Source organism: Monocercomonoides exilis (assembly GCF_001643675.1).
Source record: "Monocercomonoides exilis strain PA203 chromosome Unknown scaffold17-1647472, whole genome shotgun sequence".
NCBI classification, from domain to species: Eukaryota; Preaxostyla; order Oxymonadida; family Polymastigidae; genus Monocercomonoides; species Monocercomonoides exilis.
The window spans coordinates 605,452-633,354 of NW_027150562.1; the positions used below are offsets into that span (position 1 = coordinate 605,452).

At 50.5% G+C, this 27,903-nt stretch overlaps 1 protein-coding gene across 1 annotated transcript; it reads left to right on the forward strand.

Annotated features, from left to right (window-relative positions):
* Nucleotides 1-100: 100 nt before the first annotated feature.
* Nucleotides 101-27,832, forward strand: MONOS_578 (putative CAMK family protein kinase; the record flags this gene model as incomplete). Its single annotated transcript, XM_067875958.1, has 5 exons — nucleotides 101-292; nucleotides 458-604; nucleotides 658-11,883; nucleotides 12,004-23,692; nucleotides 23,856-27,832. 5 exons carry the CDS (start codon nucleotides 101-103, stop codon nucleotides 27,611-27,613), a joined length of 27,012 nt encoding a protein of 9,003 aa, XP_067729192.1. The 3' UTR covers nucleotides 27,614-27,832.
* Nucleotides 27,833-27,903: the final 71 nt, after the last annotated feature.

Genomic DNA, 27,903 nt, shown 5'->3' on the forward strand with positions numbered 1-27,903 from the left:
AATTCTATATTTCATGCCGTTTTGAAAATTGCTATTATTAATATGTAAAGAAAAAATTTTGTAACCTTTATATTTTTATTTCACTGTTTCAACAAAAACAATGATCTCTCGACGAAAAAAGCGTCGTACTGCTTCGTCGTATGAAGATCAGCTGTTCCTTAAAGATCCAGAGAAGCAACAAGAATACTTTGTCTTTCTTGCAAAGTCATTGTATTTTACTGTTGTAAAAGGTAATAATCGTTTAATATTCGATCAGTACAGGACTGACGAAATGATATCATTTTTGATTCCGGTATAAAATAATTTTTTGGATGTCATTGTTTATGATCGTTCTAATATCGATTGTTTATTACTTACAAAGGCACTTTGTTCAATAAGAGATACAAAAACCTTTTCTCTGGCAGTCTTTGTGTGTAAATCTTGACTTATTCGAATTTTTCATGATTTTTAATTATAGTCCGTTTCAATGCTGATTAAAGAGCATCGAACCGCAACTCTTCATTTTGCAACGGCAGTATTAAATCATTTATCGATTCATCCTTTTTGTCCGGGGATTTTTGACGCACTTTCAATACTTGTACTTGATGCACCTATTTTAATTGAGGTTTATTTTAATGAAATTTTATTTTTTAATTAGCAAAAAATTTGACTTTTCAGTATATAAGCTCGTTGGATATTCTTGGAAAGGCCCTGGATTGCTTGACAACTGAATATGAACAGCTTCCAGTAGAACAACAACAACAACGCGAAGAAGACAATCAAGTTAGAGAAGAAGAGGAATCAAAACAAGATCCACCGGCCGAAGAAGAAAAAATTACAAATCCTTTTTCGAACGCTGTTGCAACAATAACTCAAAGAGATGATCCTGTTTTGCCAATTCCTCCAATGAAAACAAATCAAGAAAAATCATCAGATTCCCCAAAAAATACTTCTCTTGTTATTGAATCACAATACGAGTCTTCAAATTCAGCATTTCCTTTTTCTTCTTCTGTTTCCTCCTCTACGCCCTCTTCCACTTCATGTTCTTCTGTCATTTTAGCACCTCCCACGACACAAGCTCCCACCGATCCATCAGATTCCCCTCTGACCACTTCAGCCTTTCTCGAAGCCAAAATGAAGCTATCACTTTCGTCTCCATTTGCCATTGACGAATCTTCCACAGTTCCTGACAACAACAACAAGCCTTCTGACACACCTGCTCAAGGCGATCTTGCATTGGAGCATCTTTCCTCTGGCGATGCACAGCCACCACAAACAAGTCCAGACATCCATCAACACACTGAAGAATCCCAAGAGCAGCGGTACGAGCCGAACAGTAACAACAACAGAAACATCACAAACAACAGCAATAACACAGGCGCAGGTGCAGTTGTAGGTACATCCGCAGGTGCCAACACTGCCCACTCTCAATACGAATCGCAGTTTCTGTCTGAGCCGCTGACGAACGACTCGTGCCGCTTCAACAGCTACGACGAGCCAGAGGAGCTGGACGAGGACAGCCTCGACGAAGAGAGCAGCGAGTCCAGCGGCGGCCAGACAGACAGCCAGGCAGACTTTGCGGTGAGGCAAGGGGAGCAGGAGAGGACAAATGAGGAAGGAGAAAGAGAAGGATCAGGTACAGGTACAGGTGCAGGAGCAGAACAGGAGCCTTCACATAACTTTGGGTTTTTCGGGGTGATTGGGCCTGCTGATGACGGGCATTCGTCTCCGCCGTCGTCTGCTTCTGCTTCTGCCTCAGCAACACCAGTCATATCCTCTGCTTCTGCCTCTCAGTCGCAGAAATCTGAGCAGAGCGCTCCAAACACACCGAATTCTTCCAGTTCCGCCAGCCATCCAACCAGCCAAGCCACTTCAATCATCTCATCCAATCAAACAACCACAAACAACCAGAACAGTCAGAACAACCCTCCTCTCCCTCCCCTCGCCATCAACCGCCAGCGCAGCCGGCTCTCCCAGCTGCAGACACACCAGCGCCCTTTCGTTCCCCCACTCCACGCACTTCACCCAACCACCCCGTTCACTTCGCTCCCTTCTCCTCTTTCTTCTGCCCACGGCACGTTTCCTCTGCTCACCCCTTCCTCAACCGCCGCAGCGTCGAACCGCGGATTTATCATCCCGAGGTCGAATATTGCCGGCATGGCTGGTGCGGCAGGAGTAGCGGGCGTAGCAGGGAATTCTACGCGCTCTTCTTTGTCTCCTTTCCCTCTGCTGCTTTCCAGCCGGCAAGGCATGCAAACAGCACAGTCACCGCACGAGGCTGGTCCACACCCGCCGTTCATCTCATTCACCTCACATAATCCGTCTTTCTCATCCTCTTTCATTTCATCTCAGGCAATCTTCCAGACCAACACGTCACTCCCGCTCAGTTATGCATTTCAAAGCCGCAACATCCCCATCACTTCGCTTCCGTTCTCCTCCCACTCTTCAAAGCTCGCTGCGATGTCCCGTCTTGCAGGTGCTACATACGCCAGCATGCATTCGTCCCTTCTTCTCTTCACCCTTCGCTTCGCCTCCAAGCAGCCTTCTTGTCTGATCGACCCTTCCACATCACACCCTCTCTCTGATGCATTCTCCCCCATTGGCAAAGGGCATATTAGAGGAGGAGGAGGAGAAGAAGAAAACGAACCATCCAGACACTACACTTCAGACACTTCACCCAGAAATCATGCATCATCATCATCTTCCTCTTCTTCTTCTTCCTCTTCTTCTTTTTCATTGTCCTCAATCCAATCCAGCATCGACTCCGTTCTCACTGGAAAATCACCGCTGTACTTTGCTGCTTTGCCCTTTGGCGCGCTCTCCTATTTGAATGACAGAAAGCACAAGACACAGCATCCAACATATTTGTTCTGCGAAGACACAAACACACTCATCACAAGGCAGAAATATGGAAATAGCAATAATTGCAATAATAATAATAATAGTTCAAGATCATTTGAAGCAAGAGGAGGAGGAGGAGGAGGAGGAGGAATGGGAGGAAGTAGCAGCAATTACAACAACAATAGCAGCAACAACAACAGTAACATTATTGCCTTCAACACAGCGCAATCCCAGCTTGCCCCTCCTTTCTTCTCCGCCCGGCGTTCCTCATTCACTTCCTCTGAGCTCGAAAGCGAAGACCGGCTGTTCCAAAGCACCTCAACCAACGGCTCCCCTCACTCTTTCCTCTCTTCTGGCTCCAACACTTCACCAACCACAGCCGCTGCGATGATGATGATGGCAGCATCAGCATCATCAGTGACAGGCTCTGAGCTCCCTGTCTTCAACCGTGTGCCTCTTTCTGTTCACCCAAGTCACACCCACTTCATGTTCACTCCATCTTCTCAAGCTTCTTCTTCTTCTTCTTCCTCCTCCTCTGCCCCGTCTTACCCTCCCAACACCTCCGGAGCCTCCAACGGTGTCATCATCCCCAGCGCCAGCACCACCACTGCCAGTTCCACCACCGCCACCAATGCCACCAACGCCGATCTCCACTCGTCTGTTGCTCTGACCATCCCATCCAGCGGAGGCAGCACAGCAAAGGGGAACAACACACACTCCTCTGCCAAGCACTCCTCGCCCCGCTGCCTCACCTCGCTGCTGGGCGAGCTCGAGTTTGACGGCAGCACACTCCACACCGTGAAGCAGGAGCAGGAGCAGCAGATGCTCAGACACATCCTCCGCTTTGTCGTGCCTATCCCTCACGACCCGTCGTTCCGCCCTCCTTTTGAACTGCTCTCGGCTCTGTCGACACTCTCGTCGTCTGCTGCAGCTACTACTACACAGCAGCAGACACCTCTTTCTGCAAGGCAGTTACAGTTGCAGATGCAAATGCAAATGCAACTTCACCCACAACATCAAAGTCAGCATCAACATTATCATCATCAGAACCAACTCCAGCTCCAACAACAACAGCAGGTGCCTACCATCATCTCCACTCCTGCCTCCCCCCTCGACTTCGACCCAGCCCCACGCCCAACGCCATTCCATGTGCGTCCTCTGACTCAATCCATGCTCTCTTTCTTGTCCCAACCAGAGGTCTCCTTGCTGCTCCCTTGTTATGCCATTGAAGCATTCTCAGTGGAGTCAAACGAGCACTACGAGGCACACGGGAGGGCGATGTGGCCGGGGTTCTGCAGAGAAGGAGGGATTGGGCTTGGGATTGTGTGTGGAAGCAACCACCATTCGCGGGCGAGGGTGCTGCCGCCGGCGCCGATTGTGGTGCTGCCGGAAAAAAGAGTGAAGTCGCTGGTGCAGAAACTGGAGTCGGTGAGAGAGGAAAGAGGAGAAAGAGGAGGAGAAAGAGGAAGGGGAGGAGAAGGAGAAAGAGAAGGAGGGCTGCAATCAGGGGATTCTGAATCGTCTTCTGAGAATAAGGGGAATAAAGGGAAGAAGGAGAAGAAAGAGAAGAAGGAAAAGGGAGAGAAGAAGGAGAGGAAGGAAAAGGGAAGAGAAGGGCATAGACACCACACGAAGCACAAAGGAACAACTTCTTCTTCAACAACAGCTGCTGCTTTAAAAGAAGAAGAATACAGAAAAGAAAGAGAATACAGGGAATACAGAGAAAGAGAAAGAGAAAGAGAAAGAGAAAGAGAACGGCAAAGAGAAAAGGAAAGGGAAAGAGAAAGAGAAAGAAGAGAACACGAAGTCAATGCAGATAACATGCAAATTCACAGAGCCAGTGAGCCCTTTCACATGTATTCAAACGCTGAAGACACCGCAAACTTACGCGAAATACGGAGATATGCCTCCTTTTCGCCTGAAATCCTCTGCCCGCGCGCAGAAATGGTGCGTTTCCAGTCAGAGCTTCCCCTCCAGGACAAAAGAGACCACACAAACAATCTTTCTCTCCCCTTCGAGCTACAAAGCACTGCCCTGTCTGATTTCAAGACGTCCACCCCAAACTCCCCCATCCCTTCCCCAACACGCATTCATTCTCCGCTCATCCTCCAAAACTGCTCGCTCAGCCGCTTCCCTCTCGCTGCCTCTTCCCCAACGATCGCAGCTGCTCTGTCCCACCAGCCGTCGATGGCGAAGCTGGTGAAGATGTCACAGGACTCCTCGCCTGCCCCTGTGTTCAACGTGCGCACACGCACACACGTGCAGCACTCGCCGTATTCGACCTCTGCTGCCTCTCCTGCCGTCTCCCGCCCTCCCTCTCCTAGCGGCTCTTTCAGTCTGCACAGCTCTCCGTTGAACACACTGAACAACATGCATTCGCTGCACAAGACACACACAGGCGTTGCAACTTCGCCGTTGGAGCAAGGGAAGATGAAAGGGAAAAACGGGTTTGGAGAAGAAGGACAGCAAAGATCGTTGAGAAGAATGGCGAGTGAAAAGTCACAGGCGCAGAAGTCAACCACATCGCGCTCGCACAAAACACACAGATCAGCCAAAAATGCAGTGTTTCAGCCATCTGCCGTCCCAACCACGCCTTCAAAGACAGCCAGAACGAGCGCATTCACAAAGCGACTGAGTCAAATGCAGCAGCAACAGACGCCTTCGTTGGCACAAGCACAGCTCCCTCTGATCATCGTGCTGTCTCAACAGCGCATGTTTGATCCTTTCTCTTCACTTTATCCAAGCCGGCTGGTTGCCCCACCTCGCCTTACCCTCTTCTCCCACGTGCTCCCCTCAAACATCATCCAGAAGTACTTTCTCCCTTCGCTCATCAACTGCATCCGGCGTTCTTTGCCTTCCTCCCCTACCTCTGTCTCTGCCATCCCCATCCTTTCGCTCCCGTTTCAATTCGAAAACAAACAAGGAGCAGCTATTTCTTCTCAGGAGTCATTTCCTTTCCCGCGCCACCGCTCCAGCAACATGGCTTATGCCCCTTCTTCTCCTTTGATGCCTGGCTCACCTACACGCTCAACCACACCACCAATGGCGTTGTATTCACAGAGACAGGTTCAGCTGCTGCCGCCACAGCAGTCACAGACTCAGCTTTCACAGACACAGACACAGACACAATCACAGTCAATGGCTGCATCGTCGATGTATTCCAAACAAAATGGGGGTTCAGGGAAGGGGAATGGAAATGTGCAGGCTCCTGCGAGCAGTTGCAGAGGAAACGGAGGAAATGGAAACGGAGGAGAGAATAAAATACAGAATTTTGGTGATGGGCAATCAAATGCAACAGCACCATCGCCTTCATCTTCATCTTCATCTTCATCGACTGCACTTAATCCATCGCCTTCTTCCCAAACGAATGAAAGCGGTCATTCTTCTCAACCTCCTTCAGATTCTCTTCAAATCCAAAAACGAACAAACTCCAAACATGAGACAGGGTTTTTTGCGTCTATCAAAACTTTGCTGAAGAAGATGTTTGGAGGAAACAGCGGAACATCGCAGCAAACAGGCCATTCGAAACATTCTTCTTCATCTTCTTCTTCCTCTTCAGCCAGCGGAGCCAAAAACGAAGGAAAATCGAGTTCAAAGAAAAAACACAGGAAGAATTCACTGTCACATCCTTCGCTATCACCGATACAGTCAACATCTGCACTCAATGGCCAGCAGTCAAATTATTCAGACACTTCGTCATCATCATCATCTTCTTCTTCTCCTTCTTCTTCAACATCAACCACTTCAAGCTCAAACTTATTCACTCCATCCACTTCGCCAAACGCCAGCACTTCGTCCTCACTTCAGCCCTCTGCCTTTGAAGCTTATTCATGCCAGTCACACACACCCTCCCGCTCTCTCATGTTCCCTTCCACTTCAGCCTCTCCAAGCTCTTCCTCCACTTCTTCTTCTTCTTCTTTATCTTCTTCCTCTTCCTCTTCCTATTCTTCTTCTTCTTCTTCCATTTCATCCGCTTCCTCCACTTTCTCTTCCTCCGTCCTCACCTCTGTTGGACTCACTTCATCTTCTTCATTCCAGCTGCCTCCTTCAGATTCTCCGTCACTTCAGCCACTTCCACAGTCACAGCTCCGCACCTCCCTTCTTCTCCAGTCTGACTCTGCGGACGCCTCCGCCCGCTCCACTTCAGTCACATTCCAGCCGCTCCCTTTCCCTTCTGACGAATCCACCTCAAAACCGTCCTGCCCTTCTTCACATTCGGTCTCCCCTCCACTCCCCGTGTCCAGCACTAACCGACACAGGGGCTCCTCTCTCCCGCCGCTCCGCCTCTCTTCCATCAAAGCAGCCAGCCGCTCTTTCCTCAACAGCGCCCACACCCCGTCTGTCCCAGACTCCTCCAAGTCCGCTTTCCCACCGCCTCTCAAGTCGCCCACACTCACACTCAACACTGACGTCCTCACAGTCAACACCCAGCTCCAGATCAAGCTCCCTTCCTCGCTGCATGCACTTGCTTTGGGCCCAAATGGGGCAGCGTTGGCGGCGTTTCTTAACATCGCCTCGTTCAACCTGTGCGACGGCTTCACGGACTTCGGGTTTGACGAGGTGTATTTGTTCTCTTCGTCTTCGAGTGCGTATGCGCTGTACACAGCGTCGTATTTGGGGTTTTTGAACCAGTTCCACATTGCCTCGCAGGCAGACAAGAGCTCATTTAGGATGCGACTTAGTGACAGCGAAGAAGAAGACAAAGGAGGAAGAAGAAGGACAGATGAAGAAAATGAAGAGGAAGAGGACGAGGATGATGAGGGAGAAAGAGAAGGAGAAGAAGAAGGGTCGAGAGAGAGAAACAGAGGAAGAGGAAGAGGCAGAGGCAGAGAAAGATATAGAGACAGAGGAGGAAACGGGATAGAAGACAACCGCAGCACTGACGAACGAAAGGGAGAAAACGTTTCACTTCTGCCATCTATGCGACCTGCCGCTCTGCATCTGAACCTGCCGAAGACGGAAAAGGACGATCCAGCCGCATCATCGCCACCACAATCACAATCACAATCACAGCAACAGCAGCAGCAACTGCACAAAAGCGACCAGATGTCTCTTCAGACACCAAATGCACCAGACCACGACTCCTTGTCCTCTCTGCACCCATCTTCGGTCTTCGGAGATATTCGACGCTCGGTTGGGTATGCACCATCGGGATCAATGAATCTTCTTCCTTACTCTTCCACTCCTCATCTCGAGATCGCCACCAGCCGCACAGGCACACTCACAGAAGGACAGCCCTTCCCTTCAGTCTCAAGTTTTCCCCTGTCATCCCCTACGAGCAATTCGCATTCTCATTCACATTCACACACACAGTCTTCCTCTCAGCTGCATGCTGCTTCGAACTCGTCTTCGCTGGCGCTTGTGACATATGCTCACTCGCCTGTCTATTTGACGCGCTCGCCGTTCACTCTCTTCTGCACCACACATATCTTTGATGCGTTTGCAGACTTTGTGTACGACCTCACGAACAACTGGAAGAAGAAGAACAAGAAGCTGAGCTCGAAGCGAGGGACAACCAGAGAGAAGAAGCAGAAGAAGAAAGAATCACATTCACACAGGAATTCAGACACACAGTCCAAATCTCGAAGCAAAAGAGGGTCATCGGGCAAGCAGCACAAGACACATTATCCACATAATGCACATAGCACTCACAATCCTCATAACCTTCATAACATTCACAGCCCCCACAAACACCACAACGAGAGCAGCCAACTGCTCAGCCACCGCACTTCCAAGATTGCTTCAATGTGGAGCTCACCCCGCTCACTCATTGGCGGAGCCTATCGCAGCAGCTACATCCAGCCGAAGCAGAGGACCCACAACAAAGCAGACAAAATGGCAAAGGCATCAGCAACAGCAACAGCAGAAGCAGCAGTAGATGTCGCATCCACACCGTCTATTCGGAAGGCTTCATCAGAACTGAATGTGCAGGAGCAGGAGAAGCACCGCCTGGAGCTGGAGGAGTCAGCGATGAAGGCAGCAAGCGCAATGCCCTTGCAGCGCATGCACGAACACAGCCAGCATCAGAACCAGAATCAGCAGCAGCAACAACAGCAATATCATCATCATAACCAATATCAACAACAACAACAGCAGCAGCAGAATGCACCACGAGCAGTCGGTTCATCTAACACATCCATCTCTTCACAGCCGTCGTCCAAGCAGAGCATGCGATCAGAGACACAGAGCATGGACAACCGCCGTTCGAATATAACAGTCAAAGCCGCAGGAACATCAGCTGGAGTCACGCCCCGCACAGACTCAGTTCACAATTCCCCGCGCAGCACGACTTCTTCCAAATACTCGCTCAACTCGCACTCAACAGCACACACGTTTCCATCGGACTTTGAAGAGTCACCACGCTTTTTCCGCTCGCATCTGCTGTCTTCTTCTGCGAAGAAGAGGAAAGCCAGCGACGGCATCAAGCAAAGAGCGAGGACAAGACGGACACCCCGCACAGTTTCACCAATGAGTGAAGATGAGTCAGGATACCAGCAGCGCTCAGCAACACCTGCACCTGTGTATTTTCCCCCACTCACGCCAACAGATCTGGCAAGATTGAGAGTGGCGTCGCTGAAGATTGTCGAGGCAATCATCAACACACAGCCGACTAAGAGCGACCAGGAAAGAATTGTCGCAACTGTCTTTTCGGAAGAGTCGGCACTTATCTTGCTGCCTCGTCTGGGAAGCGGCAACGCACCGTCATCATCATCATCTTCTTCTACATCATCAGCATCTTCTTCTTCTTCTTCTTTCTCTCCATCTTCCCTTTCTATTATTCCATTCAAGAACAAATCCGAGGACAGTTCTGAGGCAATAGACAAGAACGACGCGAGTGCGTTTGTGCTGTCCGGGAACAGGCAGCTTGCCCTTGCCCATCCTCAAACACCCCGTTCATCCATCAGCTTCTACTTCACATCGCTTCCTTCGATCTTCCTCGCCCAGACAGAACACGCACTGTGTGATTTGCTGCGCGCTATATCATGTCTGGTGGAGTATGAGACGATGAAGATGCACACTGAGTCACTCATTCAGCGGATGGAGCTCTCAAAACAAGGAGACGAAGGCACCGACGCAGACGACGAGAGCAAAAGAGACCTCAGCGCAGCTGCCAGAGAAAAGATGAACCAAGTTCCCCTGTCGAACGAGCTGTCAGTGCAGTTGTCAGCATCCAGTCAGAGGAAGCAGCAGGGCTTAGAATTGACAGTGGGCAGTAGCAGTGGTGGTAGTAGCAATGCAGACTACCCTGCGATGGCAGCACTCCAAAATGCACTTACGCCACACTCTCCACACACAGGCAGCAGATGGCTCAGCGCCACACAAGAACAGTCCAAAGAAGGGCTGAGCCAGACACAAGGACAGTCACTATCTGCTAACCAGGAGCCGATCACACACGCCTCCTCGCTCTCTGCACATCAGGCGCAGTATTCATCACCTCCTCCTCCGTCAGCCATCACCCCGCCTGTTTTAGAAGATATTTCTCCTTCTCCTGACCCTGTTCTGTCATTCGTAGCGAGCCAGCTGTCAGCTGTGCTTCTGTGGCACCAGATGGTTCTCTCTCACGCACAGCAGCAGGACTTATTCCGCCCACTCACTCTTTTAGAGCAATATCTCTCCAAATGCGCCACGTCTGTCACAACGGTCAATGCTCTGTGCGCATTGGGTGAGCTCCTCATCAACCTCCGTTCGTCTCTGGCTGCCACAATGGAGTCGCTCTGCCTGCAGATCCAGAACATGTCCCCGATGTCCACGCTGTCCTCCTTCGCGATGATGCAAATGGCTGCGCAGTCAACCGCCTCGCAGAATGCCACGCTCAACTGGATGAACACGGAGCTCGTGGAGAAGCTGTTTGAAGGGAACCCTCTTCTTTGGGAGATCTGCTCGCTGTTCATTTCGATCCTCACCCACCTCGCCATCAACGCAAACGACTATTTTTCCTCACATCTCGTCATCAGCCTCATCCTCGGTACAAACACCGAGCCCGATCACTTCTCCCAGCACCACACCGCCTCCTGCTGCTTTACCTACTCCGGTTCTGCTTCTTCTTCGTCTGCAGCATTCATCCAGCCAACATGGTCAGTCAGCCAAAACATCAACTCTTCTCCTTCGTCCAATCCATCTACGCTGCAGTCCTCTTCACGTGCTGATCCATCATTCCCTTATCTTCCTGGAGATTCATTCCTCCACTCAACATACGAGTCTTCCTCACAGGCGAACTCTCCCTATGACTCACAATCCCCTCCTGCTGAGTCTCTGCGCCCGAAGGACATGTTTCTGTACTGCATCATCCACTACGCCTTCTTAGACTGCTTTCTCGTCGACATCGAGCAGCCCTCTCTGAATGTGTCCTCGATCTCTGGCCATTCCGTGCCAATAACAATGCCAATGCCCATGCCAATGCCAGCATCAGCGCATTCGCCAATGTCCCAGGTCGACCAGACGATGTCCAGCAACTGCCAGTCCCTCCTCACCACAGGCGGCAGCAACCTGGGCGCGTCGTGCCCGGACTTCGTAACTGCTTCTTTTAAGTCGTTCCGCAAGCACCCGACTCCTTGTGGCTTCGATGGGGAAAAGCTCCTCCCACATTCCCATGTGAACTCGCCAATCGTGCTGCTGATGCGGATGCTGCGTTCTGTGGTGCACCTGATCTTCCGGGTGACTCAGTGGAACCAAACACAAGAGAACATTCTGTCATCTTGTGACGATGACTACGAGAGCGAGACGTTTGGCGACACCGCTGGACACGTCGAAGATTCCATCCGCTGGCCGTTCTCTGCGCTGCTACCACTGACTGCACCGATTGTGGGGCACATTGCAGAGCTTGTGATGCGCGTACATTCGGACAGCGCACGGCACGACGACGAGGAGAAGCGGAGAATGGAGCAGCGGGACGATCTAGGCGGGATATCTGAGCTTGATGTGGACGAAGACAACCGCATGTTCTATGAGCAAGGGCATAACTCTGCCTCACCAAGCACAGCTGACTCAAGTGTTGCTGCATCATCTCCGATACACTCGGCAATGCTCCCGTTCTTGCGCAATCAATGCTTCATGTCTCCGTTCGTGTACTGCCTTCTCTTACACTTTCTCGTCGAGCTATTCTCAATCCCAAACAACCCCTTTGTCACTTACTCCACATTCGTCAATTTTTATGTGTCGCTCCACACAAACTGCTTTCTCCAGATATACTCAATGTGGCGTCGACCTTCATACAGACTGCTCAACCAGCAGCTTCAGTCTCACTGCTCGCACCGCTCCTCTGCCACTCCCTTTGTTCATCCATTCTCAGTCCCCTCGTGTCCTCCTTCACCTTCTCCTGGCAGCATCTACCAATCCAACCCAATCTCTGTTCCTTCCCTGCCGCTTTCTCAACAGATGGACATCGCCAACCTGCATCTCCGGGCGTTGATGGCGTTTGCTGTGAACAAGCAGTCAGCACACACCAGAGACCTGTTTTACTCGCTGCACCTTGTGGACTTCATCGGGCGCGAGATCAACTTGGAGCACTCGCTCACGGCTTCTCTGAAGGACGGCACAGAAATTGACTTCACAAGCACGTTTCCACAGCGTGAAGAGTTGTTTGGGGCGCCACTGACAGCAATCGATGCACCAGAGCCACTTGCACCTCTGCCTTCACAAACACACAATGCGAACGAAAAAAGCTCTCCGAAGGGATTATCGCCAAAATCAGACTCCAAACAGCGTCCATTGACTAAAGCGATCAACACACTGCCTGCACTCCCCTTCATCCACACCTCGTCCATTCTGGATATACCGTCGTGCATGCCCCATCCTTATTCAAGTGTTGTTTCCCATCTGCCTCAGTGGGAAGAGGAAGACAACCAGATGGAGCTGCAGCAGTCGATCGAGACTGCGATGATTGAACAACAACAGCAGCAACAACAACAGCAGCAGCAGATGTTGCAGAGGGAAAGCAGAGTGAACAGCGAGTTTGCATCACCGAAAAGTCCTATTGAATCAGAAACCTCAGAAGCTTCTGAGTCAGAGGAGCAGAAGAGCGAGTATATCGTCAAATCTGACAGCTATGCAGGCTCTGAGCGCATACAATCCAAGCGGTCTCTTGTATCTTCCTCATATTCTGCGTCTTCGTCCTATTCAGAACCAAAACGAACAGCTGCAAAGCGGAATCACCGCCGAAGAAAAGCTCAAAAGAGACACAGACACCACAAAAAGCATAGACACCACCACAAAGCGAAGCATAGGTACTCAGAAACGAATTCATCCAGCGGCTCACGCTATTATAGCTCGTCTGCTTTGACAACAGCAACGAGCACTTCTGCTTCTTGCACCACATCTTCTTCAACCTTGCCAACTTCATCGACTTCATCCAGAAGATCATCCACTGTTCCCTCAACGACGACTTCGTCTGCAACAACTCAAAGCACAACAACAACAACGTACTCCAGCGACTCACGTTACAGAAGCAAAGCGCATCGCAGGCATCACCACCACAAGACGCAGAAACAGCGGAGACATCGAAGACATTCTTCTTCAAAGAGACACCGCCAGCCCCAACGTCGACACCACAAACACAAGCGCCATCACCAACATCAGCATAGGCACGAAAAGCCGAAAAGAACGCATAATCACCACCATTCGCACTATCCGAAGACGAACTCCTCTGCTCGCTCCAACTATCGCCAGGGCAGCAACGAGCTTGCGAGGGGACAGGCACATGTGCCACGTTCTGAAGGGGATATGTCCAATGCAACAGCACAACTGATGTCACAGCCAGCGTCTGAGCTGCAGTCACCCTCTCGGAAGAACTCCCACTCACATAACACCTCCCAGTCGCTGTCACAGTCTCCTTATTCGCACTCGTCTGCCTCGTCGCAGCAGATCACCCCGTTCGGCCCGTCGATGATGTCGCAGCTTGGCAATTCTGAGCTGATAAGCTCCATGCCCATCTCTCTCCCCACTCCGTCTGCCATCTCCTCTGTCATGTCATCGCGCTTGACACACCCACTTGAATCACCCACAGGCTCCATTTCTTCTGCCCTGTCACACACACTGCAGACAGCCACCCCTGCCACAGAAGTCGGGCTCTCTCTCACACCAGCTTATTCAGCTCACCCACCGGCCTCGAAATCAACCCCGTCGCAACACAGCGATTTCTATGCACATCCTCCGCCACAGCCGAAGATACTATCATCTGCCCCGTCTGTCCCGCTGTTCTCTGCCCTCCAGCAAGACCGGCCGTTTTTTGCAGAAGTGTTCACATTCAACTCGGCACGCAATCTTTTGACGATTTCGTCCAACCACCACCGCACCGAAAAGACAGCAGATCCGCCTCGCTCGCTGACTGCCACTGATTATTCAAGATCCAAACAGGAAGGAGACGAACAAGAATACCCAGCACAGGAGCACAAGGACAACGCCTCTTTGACAAGTGGCAGTGTGCCCCACTCGCCGCTCATCACACAATCGACTCATTCACTCCAGCATCTTCAGATGCAGCAGCAACCGCAGTTGCAGTTACAGTCACAGACACAGTCACAACTGCAGAATGCAATTGAAGCACAAACAGATCAGACAAAACAAAGAGAACAACAAAATGTACAAGCGAATGAACAACACTCAGAACTACACACACAAACAGAGTCTCGTTCAGAAACACGCTCGCCAACTCCTCCTCCTTCGCCTCCTGCAAACACAGAAGATCTGAATATGCCTACACTTTTCCCAACGCGACCAGACATCCAGCCAATTTCACAGCAGCTTCCATCGTCTTCCCTTTCTCTCTCATACTCAATGATGCTGAAACCACAAGCAGCAGCCAACAAGAATCAAATTTCAAATGCCTCTTCGTCTTCTTCCTCATCTTCTTCCTCTTCCTTCATCACTTCTTCCACCTCTGCTTCGTCCCATCTGAACGGGCAAGGCTCCGAAATCCAGCCTTCAATCGAAGCTGGCTATCTGCCCTCTGTTGCGTCCATTGCTGATGACAAGATATCTCAATCACCCGCACAGCTTGCACCTCGTCCGCTGACAATCATACCAAGCCACGCTTCCCCTGTTGTCACACCACAATCACCGACTGTTTCAAACTTCCTGCCATATGCCTCTTCTGAATCGTATACGCCATCTTCTGCATCTTCAGCATCATCAACATCATCGTCTTCTTCATCACGGACAAACACCCCAATCTCTGCTACTGGTTCAGACATTCCCTTTGCCTTGTCTCCATTGTCCTCTCTTCCGTCCTTGTCGCAACAGACCCTCTCACAAACGGCCGACACAAACCAGTCAAACCCTTCAGATTCATCGGGGACTCATTCCAAGATGGGAATCTTTGCACAGTCTCCTGTTCCCACCAACCCTTCTGGCAGGATGCTGCACACAAACTCTCCACAATTACAGCAAAGCGAGAACATTACTCCGCCAAATGAATCTGCCTATGCAACAAGTTCTGGGCAAAGTGGTAATGGCGCACATCATTCCAGTCCGAGAAGGACATCTGACTCGTCGCTGAAGAATGCGCAAACAGCTTCAGACGGACTACCACCAGCACCGATGAAAGTACCTCCTCTTCCAAAGGAGCACTTTGATAGCAAGCCTCCACAAGGATATCCAAATGTGAAGTCGCCTGTTGAAGGAAGTAGATTGTCTGCAAATAGCAAAGAGAAAGAGAAAGAGAAAGATAAAGAGAAGAAACTTTTGCAGAGAGGGCCTTCCTCCTCGCTTCCTGCACTTCCCTCGTCATTTCCACAAAACCCTGTACATTCGCCTCCTCCTCTGCAAGCATCAAACATGCTTCTATCTCCCTCTGAGCTCCCATCGTCCATTGCTGTTCAGTCAGACATCCTGCAGACAATGACAGAGGAGCAGGCTGTGAAGGACTCGATGTTTGAGAGCCCGTCGATGATTGCTTCGTTTACGGATGGGAAAAGACGCGCTAGCATGATCAGAGAAATGGCAGCATCGGGGGAGAAAGGCCTGGAGCGAGAGAAGAAGAAAGAGGAGGACCAGAACATGCAGCTGGATGCGCCGTCTCCGACTCCTTCGTTTGAGTCCATAAGAGGAGTGGACATGCTGGAGAGAGAACAAGTTGGCGAGCTGCTGTTGGGGCTGATGAACTCAGACAGATCAGACGAGATGGATATTCCACAGAACATTTTGAATAAGATCAAGCAGGAGCATCCATTCACGCTGCAGACAAAGGGAACAACACATACAGATACAGAAGGAAAAGAAGGAAGCATACAACAAGTGGGAAATTCCAAACAAATAACAGAGCAGTTGAATCAGATAAATGCCGATGCTCTGGCAGCCGCGATTGCAGCTGCGGGTGTGCAAGTACAAAGCACAGGATCACCAGCAGCCCCAGGGTTTTATCCATCTTCAGCTTCTTCACAAGGGTCTGCCGTTGAATCAACAGCTGGATCAGCTTCAGGGTCAGATGAGGACGAAGAGGAAGAAGAAGAGCTATTGTCGTATCATTCAGAAGGATTCGAGATGAAGAAGTGTAGTGGCATTGATGGCAGTCTTTTAGGCGATGGAAGTAGTGGAAAGGTTGGAGATGGAGCTGCAGACGAGTATTCACTGATGAAGAACAGACCTCTTTCAGCTGGGTCATACTTCGTCCGTGGAATGGTGATGGAAAGCAGGGCACCTAATGCAAAGGAGAACCAGACTGTGAATGCAGATGCAGATCAACAACAAAATCAACAGTCTGAACAGGAATCGCAAAAACAACCACAGTCAAAGGAAGAAGTTACTCCTTCCGAACAACAAAAGTTCAAAGGCGAAAGAGCAAACATTCAAATGCAACAAGAAGCGCAACAGCCTTCAAATGTTCCTGTGCCATCTTTGACTTCCTCTATTCCAGTCCAATCACCCCAGTCATATTTATCCATTCACGCTGAAGACAGCCAAACTCGTGTCTCTTCTCTTGTGGCGCTGTCTGTCACACAATCAGAACAAAATGCAACGGGAGATCGAAATGACTCATCGTTATCCAACCAGTCGCTTACAATTGGAACCACAATGCTTACAGTACCTTCCACATATGGAAGCAGAAGCAGCACTGCTGTTACCATTGGATCATACCTCGGTTCAATCCCACCGTCAAGCGGAACTGGAGCAGTCACTTCCGGCGCGCTGACTGTTTCTTCAAACAGCTCAGGAAACGTTACTCCTCAGCATCCCAACGAAGGAACTCGCACATTCAGCACATATCTGCCGAAATACCAGCAGCAGCAGCAGAAAGGATCAAAGCCATCTCCTTCGCTGCCTTCACGCCTGACCACACATCAATCATCCTCACTCACACCAAATGCAGACAGCTCTGCCCGCCTGTCACATTACAACGGCACATTGAAGCATCTGGCGCAGAGTGTAGAGTCAATCCATGCCACGGGTTCACCAAGCCATTCACCCACCCCTTCAAACGGGTCATCCACAAGCGGAGCAAACGGAACGTCATCCACACTCGCCACTTCCTCTGCAACTGAAAGAGACACTCTCACTGGACTGACCTCTTCTGCCACAGACGGTGACGAAAACCCGTCTGCCTCGCATTCACAGCAGCCCTCGTCTTATGCTTATCCTTCACCAAGCCCTTCCTCTTCTCTTGCTTCTGGCACCCTCCAGTCCACACACTCAGCCGAAGCGCACTTCCTCCACCCAGCCTCCTCCTCACTGGTCGATCAGAATCCATCTTCACTTCTATTCCCTTCCAGCTCTGCAACTACAGATTTGAGGCAAGCGTCTCCATTGCAGCCGTCTTCTCCACCAAACACCACGACAACAGAGCCAATTGATCCGCATGCACTCACAGATGTTCCGCGTGTTGTGAAGAAGAGAAGAAGATCGCGTCATCAGCACTTCCATTCGCCTCCTGGTGAAGGACAGACACAACAACAAGAAGGAAATCAAAACACTCAATTGCAAATACAGCAGCAGCAACAAAAACAACAGCCGCATCATCAGCATCATCAAACAGAAGCACCAGCTGCTCTTTCTCCAAATCAAAAGCATTCTTCGAATCCAACATTGACCCCAACCATTCCACACATGATATCGTCACCATATTCAGCGAAGCAACTAATACCACTGTCTGTCTCTCCAACACTGCCTTCACTCAGCTACCAGCCATCTCTTCATTCTCTGATGATGCCAACCACACTCATGCTGAGCGACACAACAGCTGGCTCTCCTTCCTCGTCAGCCAGCGGCACAAATAGCAACTCCGGTGGAGAACAGCCAGAGCCTTCAATGCTTTCTCCATCGCAAATTGAATCACTCTCCACTTCTCATTCAATTCCCACGCTGAACTACTCAATCACTGCTGCGTCGCTATCTCCACCGCTTCCGGAGACCATCCCTGCAAACACGCAAGTGACAACAGTGACATATCACCAGGCTTCGCAACCACAAATGGAGCACAGCAATTCTCACTTGCAAGCACAAGCACAAGCACAGGCGCAGATGCAGGCACAGATACAGGCTCAGAATCAGGCTCAATCTCAAAGTCAAGGACAAGGTCAAGGCCAAGGCAAAAACCAAGTTCAAGCACAAATGCTTCCATATGATCAGCCACAATATCTTCTCTCTTTTCAGGGCATCCATCCACCAAATGCTGCTCATCAAACTGTAAAGGATAGAAAGCCGCAGCATTCGCCTGAAACTTCTGTGTCGTCGTCTGCTTCCTCGTCAACAGGACAAAAGTCCTCTCGTTCGTCGAATTCGCTCCAGTTGAGCGACGAAGCGACCGAATTGAAGTTTGCTTCTCTGATTTCCTCAGGAAATCTGCCAATGAATGCACAACATTTGTCTTCTCATCACAAGCACAGTGCATCACTTCCGCAAGGATTATCAACACTTCCGTCACAATCATCGAATTCTCTGAAGTCGATGGTGATGTTCCAACATACACTTTCTCCAGAGCCTGTGAGCATTTCTTCCTCCTTCCACACGTTCTCACCAAGACTCTCGTATTCACATAACACAACCACACAAACAGCCTACACAGTTGCCCACCAGCCAGGCACCCGCCGTGATGAGAGGGACGAAGCACTGCCGCCAGGCGTGCCACAATCACAGGTGTTTCTGGCACCTTCACCGTCTGCTGTACCGAGCGATATCGACATCTCCACAACTGATCCCTTCCAGTTCACACCTGCAGCATCCGTTGACACATTCAGTCACATGAAGACAACCTACGAACAGCAGCAGTATCAGATGATGCATGATGCCCAGTTCAGCCCAGGGCCGATCCACGGAATCGAATCAGTGCGCTCGCCTTCTCCATCTCCTTCGCCGCTTCCACCGACACATCCAGATAGGGTTCTCGGGAGAAGATCTTCGCTGAGTGCGTTTGTACCACACAAAAGAACATACTCTGTTGCTCAAAATGAAGGACAAGCACAGTTTGTCACAGCTTTGTCGCATCCAATTTATTCAACAGCGACTGATGCTCCTTCAACAACAACAGTGTCACTTGATCGAGCCACATCATCGCTGAATCTGTCACCCGCACAGCAAACACAGGATATTTCCCTCACTCTTTCAGCAGATGGCACACCAAACAGACTGAGCATCTCTGTCTCAGGAGAAGGATCATCGCTGTTCAACAGGCTAATCATGGCAAATGCACAGAATGGCACAGTGCAGATCCCAATTGAAGCACAAGAAGGCGCTGGTGATTTCAATGCGTTGATTGCCAGACAAGTGGAGCAGCTCAGAAATGGGGCTTCTGAAGAACAAGCGTCCAACGAGACGCAGGCTGAACAGTCTCTCTTTGCGCAGCTGATGCGAAAGAACGAGGCAGAAGCCGGAGAACAAATGGATGACAGCAGCCAGATGTACCAGATTATGAACACAAACATTGGATTGATTCAGATGCAGGAGTCAGAAGAGCAGCAGCAGCCACAACTGTCTCAGCAACAACAGCAAATGCAGCAGCAATTGGAGGTGGACCAGGAAGGAGTGCACGGGCAGGTCACATCAGACATGGACGATCTCTATCGCATCTACAGCGGGACAGCGAATGTCAGCAGGATATACGGGGGTTACAGAGAGCAGCATTCTTCGCGTTATTCTGTGGCATCTGAGGGTACAAATGAAGCAGACGAGCTTTCCAGCCGCTCATCCACTCCTCGTTCCGACTCTTCAGCTGCCTCTTCTTCTTATTCAGAGACACGGGGGCATTCTTCAAGACATCACTACTCTCACAGTCGCCGCAGGCACTCACGAAATCATCATGCTCGTTCTCCTCAGTCGTCGATTGGAGAGTCTTCATCAGCATCATCAACAACTGGTTCGTCAGCTTCATCAGCTTCTTCATCAGGTTCGGAGTCAACTTCAGTTTCTGGCTCAAACTCTGCCTCTGTTTCGAGCAGGAGTGGACGTCGTCAATCAATCAGCTCGTTTGGAAGAAGCAGCACAAACAACACAAACAACAACAACAATAATAATAATAATTCCACTTTTACTGAGTCGTCTGCAGGTTCAACACAAACTTCTCGCTCACGCTCGCCATCGCAGTCGTCATCGTCCCCTCGTTCTCGCCATTCACTGAAGTATCCAATGATTACAGCTGATGGTACAAGCACTCCGAAGGAAGAGATCAGGCTGCGGGGAGACGAAAGCGCAAGAGGCAGAACTTGGAGTGGCGAGCAGGAGAGAGACTCATCGTATTACCAAAGTCCCGAAAGAGGGATGCAGGAGTCAGAGCAGATAAGCGACCATTCGAGCAATGACAGCACAGACAACTTGAGAGGTAGAGAATTGACTGAGAACGAATACACTCCAAGTCAGATTGGAAGAAGTGGGTTGAGCGAAACTCGGGGCGAGGAATATGGAGATGATGACGATGAAGATGATGAAGATGATCATGATGACGACGATGATGATGAAGACGACGATGAAGACGATGACGATGATGATGAAGCAGAAGATGAAAGCAACGAAAGTGAAAGCACCGATGATTCAGGTGATTTCGATGGAGACAAAAGAGAGAAAGACGCATCAAGCGACACGAGCAGTGTGGAAGGCGAGTTCCGCCCAGTCGATGTAGGCAAGACAAGCATCAAAGTACCCGTCATCTCTTTCTCTGCTGGAATTATGAAAGGCGGAGGAAGAATAGCCAATCCGAAGACGAAAATGGGGCTGGCACCGACCTCTTCAATCGCGCTTATTCGTCCCAACAAACCAGACTGGGAAACAGAAGGGCTCACCCGCACCACCAAAGAAAGAAGGGAAAGCGAAGTCAGCGAAATCTCTTCTCCGCCCATGTCCCCCGCTCAATCTGAGATTGAGTGCCCTATTTCTCCGCTCGGTGAGACTGGGGCAAGTCTGCTTACGTTGCAGCAGCACGCACAAAGCCCTCTGCATTCATCTGATATCTCATCACCACCTCTCACCCCGCCGCCTTCTTTGCCTCCAACGATTATGTTTGACTCTTCTGCGCAGTCTCCAGGGCCGTTCTCGTATCAGTCTTCGTTGGGATCAGGAGAAGACACAGTGATTAGCATATCGAACCAGTCGCCTTTCTCTCTTTTCCAGCCGCCTTCTTTGCCATTGCTGAAGACGGCTGAGGAACAAGGGCAGAATGGACAGGAAGGACAGACAGGAAATGTGGAGCCAGCAGAACAAGCAGATGCAGCAGAAGTGGCAAAGCAAGCAGAAAGCATTGAACAAGCAGAGCATAATGAAGCCACTGGACAAATACAGCCAAAGAAAAAGAAGAAAGGAACGAAGAAGAAGAAAGTGATTGTGAAGAAGAAGAAAGGAGCAGCTCTTTCGACGAATGCAGCTGCAGTGGAATTCATTCAAGTTTCAGAAGAAGAAGCCAAAGCGCATCTGAACGAGGTGAGGAAAATAACAGAAGACGAGCTGAAGGCCTTTCACGAGAAAGCACTTGCTGAAGAGAAAGAGCAGAACAGAGAACACGAATCAGCAGAGGGCAATAATCCAATTCAAAATGAGGAAGATCGAAGCAACAGCCGAAATGACAACTCATCACAATCTCCTCTCAATGAGACAGACGGAAATGGATCGGGAAATCTTGTTGAAACGCGCTTCAACATGGATGAAGTGCGCCATTACAGAGGATACAGCACATCAGGCCTGCCAACCATCACCGACAGGAAGGAGTCCAACTTCACAGAAGAGATGGAGCGCAGGAGCACTTTGGACAGCCAGCAGCTGCACCGCTCGTCTGTTGAGACGTTTGCCCCGATTCATCCAGAACAGTATCTCGACATCGTCGCCCAGAACGACGCGAATATGGCTGCACAACAAGAACACCAGCACAATTCAAACGAATCTCCCAACAGCACAACGCCTTCCTCCCGCTCCTCCACACCTGCATCGCCAATCTCCCCTTCTTCAACCACACCTGTTACTGTGCTCTCACAGCTGGCCATTCAGCAAGCACCCACATCTTCTTCCCAGCTCCAATCACACGGAACTGTCAGCACACCGCCACTGGGCAAACGACCGCCTCTTCCGCCACATCAGCAGCGTGGCTCTATCCACCAGCTGTCTTTGGCACCATACACCTCTTCCATTGCACAGTCCAAGTCTCAAGGCACTCGCTCTCCTTCAATCTCGTTCCATTCACCAACTACAACCAGCATCACCCTCCCAACATCCATCTCGACAGTTACATCGGCTGTCTTTCCTCCTTCTGCTCTGCCGTCAACAGTCGAATTGCCATCAACCGTGCTTATCCCACACACAGACACCGACCAGCCGTCATTCATGTCCATCCACCAGACTGACCTCGAGGCGTCACACTCTCCCACTCTGCAGACTGCTTCTCTGCCTTCTCTTCTTTCTCCTACTCCATCACCGAGCTTTTCTCCATCTGCCATCGGAGATACAGTTTCTCCGGGATCGTCACCCAGCATGACGCCTCATTCTCCACACAATCGTGAAGGCTCGCCGCTGATCAACTTTGCCTCCAGCAACGACACATTCCTTCCTGCCAATGCGTCTCCGTATGGCTCGCTCTATCCGAATGTGCCAGACATCCCTCTGAAGCTGAATGGAGAGAGAGAAGAGGCACACAAAAAGATTGACTCGCAGTCTTCAACCAGAGGCAGGCACTCAAATCGCTCAGGACGCAACAAAATCGATCCAGTGTCTTCGCAATTGAGCAGCAATGTGTCGAATAAACAGCTTTCTCTGCAACCGCTTGTGGAATCACGCCCAAAGAAGAAGAAGAAGAAAGATGGGAAGGAGAAGAAAGAGAAAAAAGGAGCAAAAGGAAACAAAGCAAAAGAGAAGAAGAAGACTGAGAAGGCGTTTTTCAGCTCGAAGATGATCACTCCCACTCCATCGCAGCTATCAATGGATCTCTACGAAGACGCTGAAATTGCACCTGACAGGGACTCAGAGTCAAATGAGCGGTGCAACCTGGAGTTTCCCGATGAAATGCAGAAAGTGTATGATGAGCAGCAGAAGTGGAGGCCGATCTACTGGAGCGACGAGCTGCACGGCAACATGCTGCTGCTGATGATGTCGCTGCTGGTGACAGGGCGAGGCACGCTCGACGAATACTACTCAGACACCGACCCGACCTCAAAGGGCATGATGAATGTGCTGTTCCTGCTGCATCACCATCTCTCGCACACAAACAACAGACCCGTCGTGTCGATGCTGCGGCACGCCCTGCGCAGCCACTGCGGAGCTTACGGCCATTCGATCCTTCTTCTTCTGAAGCTGACGTCGCGCTTCTTGTTCAGCGCCTCGCTTTTCCGCCTCCGTGCGAAAGTTGGGAAGGGAATGTTTGGGGCGATTTTCTCAGCCAGACTGACACCTGAGCAGTGTGCGCTGTTTGCATCGACAATGGAAGACGCCCCGCTCAAAGTGGAGCTCACTCTCAGGGATGAACAAAACAAAGGTTTGCATTTTTATTTTGTTATTTTCTTTCTTTGCTTCATTCTTATTTCTTTTTTTTTCCTCATTCATTTGAAATGGCAAAATGAATAAAATCATCCTCATTTGTTTCTATCAACAAAACTTGAAATTAATTGATAAACCACCATTTCTTTTTCTCTCTTTAGTCTCAAATCCACAGCTCTCCATTCCATCTCTCCCAGTCATGTGGAGTCCAGCTGAGGGTGCTGCTGGACTCACACCCGCCGAAGCCCACCCGATTGTCTCTGCCTCCACTTCCACATCAGAAATGTACCATTCGCCGTCTTCAGCTGCACGTGTCACTCCTCTTCAGATCCGCTCGATGTCCAAAACAGGATTCATCCCCACAGATTCATCGCTCTCTTCTGTCAGCAGCACACAATTCGGATCTCCCAGCCAGCTTGGCAGCTCACCCTTTGCCGGAGCGAATTTTGGTGGTTCTGTTTTTGCTCCGACAATCCAGGCACAGCAGCAAGTGCTGATGATGCTCTCTCAGCGGAACAAGTCCGACGGTGCGAGTGCTGATGCAAACCATCGCAATGCAGCACTTTCTGATTCAGGTGCATTCGATCAAACTGGAACTACCCAGCAAACAGGACCAAGGATCTTCCAAGGGCTGCTTCCTCAATCACAGTCTCAACAACAACAGCTACAGCAGCAGCAACAACAAAGGCAGAGTGCTCTCCAGCACATAACACCGTATCAGTCTCCGTCGTCCATTCAAACGCTGTTTCTTCCTTCGCCTCTTCTCGCATCCTCTTCTTCGATGCTTTCTCGCTCCCCTTCTTCTGTGATGTTTCCTTTTTCACCTTTTATCTCCACTGGCTCTTCCTCTTCCTCCTCTTCTTCTTCTTCATCTTCATTCTCCTCTTCTCCTACTTCTTCTCCTTCTGCCATTCTTCACGATTCGCCCGACAGTTTCATGGCGCCTCCAATCGACAACACCCACTCTCCATTTAACTCTCTTTTGCAGCACTCGCCTGACTATTTCATCAACCAGTCACCTATCACCCGTGAATTCATCCCTGGCATATCTCCTTCCCCGTCTGCTTCGTTCATCCAGCCACTGTCTTCATTGATCGGCTCTCCCACAGCGAAACAGCTGCAGCCGCTGAAGAAGAACGATGCTCCAATCTTCAACAAGCACCTCAGCGCTGTCTCCGAGTCTCAGTCACGTGCTGCATATTCTCTGCTTCCAACATGCCCTTGCCATTTCTCCGAACCTCCAACGCAACTACTTCAGCTGGCTTCACTCATTCCCCACTGCAAAGGCTGTGGCTGGAGAGGATACGGCGCACCGTCTGTGAATGGAGAGCGGTGCTCGCTGTGTGGGTGGGTGAAAGGCCAGTCCGAGAAAGAGCAGGAGAGGCAGCTCCTACGCCTCGCCCAGCAGATCAACCACTATCAGCAGAACATCGTCCAGCAGCAAGGTGCAGTGCTGCAGGAGCTGACAGCTCCTCTGTCTATCTCTTCGGTTGTCTCTGACACAGGTGCTGGCTCAGGCGCAATGCCCTCTGCTCTTCCTCTAACACCCAGTTCTGGCAAAAGCGCAACAAACATCCAGCCAACAACGTGCCAGTCTTCCCCTAATCTGAATCTGACTGCGGCACAGTCACAGCAAATGCAGTATCCTTCGCTTGTCCCTTCGCGCGAGCGCTCTCAGTCAGTCTATTTGGCATCTCGGCCGCAGACAGCCTCGCTCTCTTTGCTTCACAGCAGCTATTCCACTCTGTCGACACCTTCTCTTCTGCCACATGCTCAACTTCCACCTCAGCCTCCATCGTGGAAGGCAAAGACAAACATGAACACGAATTCGAACACATCGAAGGACTCTGCCCGTGCACCAAGTAGCCGCTTGGGAGACAGCGCAATTCAGTCCGAAATGGCAGGCCGGTCGCGGAGGGGACGGTCAATGAAGCCGTTGGAGTCTCGTCACAGCGTCCTCACAGAACGTGGGTGGGAAGAGCGAACTAAACGTGATCGTGTCAAGCGCTCCAGCAGTGTGCTGCACTCGGACATGGGTGTGAGCGGGACAGGCAGCGTGAGCGAGAAGTCGTTCTACTACGTGGCGGTGAAGACGCTGGCGGTGCCGTCGGGGATCTGCGACCCGTGCACACTGCACTCTTTGTTCAACGAGGTGTCCATTCTCGACCAGCTTCGAAGGGATCCGTTAGAAAGATCGTCGCTCTATCTCGACTGCGGGGTGGACTCTGACCACTACTACATCATCCAGAAGCAGTATGTGTGCAACCTGCGGGAGTGGAGGCTGCGGCTGCTGCAGTTCGAAGACACTTGCTTCTTCGATCACTTCGACGAGAACGGCGACCCACGTGTCGGGAGCGACGATGACGAGGACGAGCGGAACTTCAGTGAAGAAGATAGTGAATACGATCCAGATGCCAATGGGACAAGACAAAGGGACTCTCAAAAGAAAAACAAGCGCCTGTTGTACCGAGGCAAGTCACTCCCTCCTGAGCACGGCAGCAACCACTTCCTGAATCCGAAGAAGTCGAAGCAGACGAGATTCAAGTTCCGCATCCCAGACGGTGGTGGCGAAATGGGGAAGAAGAGGTTTGATTCCACCCTGCCTCCAGAGCTGAAGCTGCTGCAGGATGAGCTGAAAGGCCCGCTTGCCAACAAACACATACGATGCCTGCAGCTGTCAGAGATGGTGGACTGTCTGCTCAGAGTGTTCATCGAAGTGCTGGATGCGATCGAGTTCATTCACTCACGCAAAATCAACCACTACGACATCAAATGCGCAAACATTCTGCTTGGGCGCAAAGACGGGCAGATGATGGAGCATCTGACAATTCCTGTGAACAGATTCAATTCTGCTGCAAACGCCTCTCTCCACCAATCGCAGCGCTCTCTTGTGCAGCCGGGCCTTCCGCCTCATCCCATCCACTCACATCTTTCAACTGCTCAAACCGCTTTCCCTTCGTTTTCTATCCATTCTTCTCCTCTCAGCACGCAAAAGGACGGCACCTCTTCTTCCTTCGCCATCTCAGCTACTGGCTCTCAAAACACTGTCTCTGGACTTCCTCCCATCATCAACCACTACCCTTGTGGCCCTCTCCACAACCGCCCTGCCCCTCCACCTCGCTCTCTCATTGTCTTTCCTACACAGCGACCGTCTTTTGCCCCTTCTCTTTTCTGGGATCCGATCTGGGAAGAATACCACCACCCAGCAGTAGTGCTGGAGAAGACGCTGAACATTTCTGTGGACGAGAATGCCATCCGAACAACGCTTGTGGGCGATGACAACGAAGGCGAGCCAGCTTCTTCTCAGTCCAATCTGCCGTCTGCGCGGAGTGCAGCGCTTGCATCGACCGTCAGCTGCCCTGTGCTGTCACCTCTGTTTGCGTCGAACGAAGAGGCAATGCGCACAGCGTGCCGAGCGGTGCACACGCACCTCTGCCCGCCGCTGCCGTTTGTGGTGACGGTGTGCGACTTCGGGGAGAGTGTGATGTACACGAACGAGAAAGAGTCCTATGCGCTAGTGGACAAAGGCACGGAGTGTGTGAAGTCGCCTGAGATGCTCGATGTTCTGTCCAAGCAGCGTGTGGACGGAGACACGTTCGACCGGCGTGTTCCGCTGGGAGCGTCGCGGGCGAGTGATGTGTGGTCGATCGGCTGTCTGTTCTACGAGCTGATGACGGGCTACTACCTCTTCCTCGACCAGGACAACGGGCGGTTCCTGACGCGGGTGACGAAGGAGACTCTTCCGCTGCTCAGCGACGCCAAACGGAAAAGGCTGGAAGACGCGAAGGAGCCGAGGCTTATCGACATTCTCGAGTTTATTTTGGTGCGAAACCCGATTCGCCGACCTTCTATTCCGCAGATCAAGTTGAAGGTTATGCAGCTTTTGGCAAAGCGCCATCAAGAAAGACATGCAAAATAATACTGCTTTTTACAAATGTTGTCTTTTGTTTTCTTATTTAAGTTTTTAAATTTTTTTGTTAATTGATTTGATAATAGAAACTGTTTTGACTTTTATAAAACTTCTGAATTTTTATTTTTCGTGTGTTATTGTATTAATCGGCTTAAATATTCATTTTATTTGTATTTATATAATAATTTTTATCATTTCATCAATTGCAATAAATCGTTAGAATTAACAGATTAGTTAATAACTTTTTAGCTGTAATTGCTTGCAATCAAGATCTTCGAGTTTAATTTTATTTTGATATG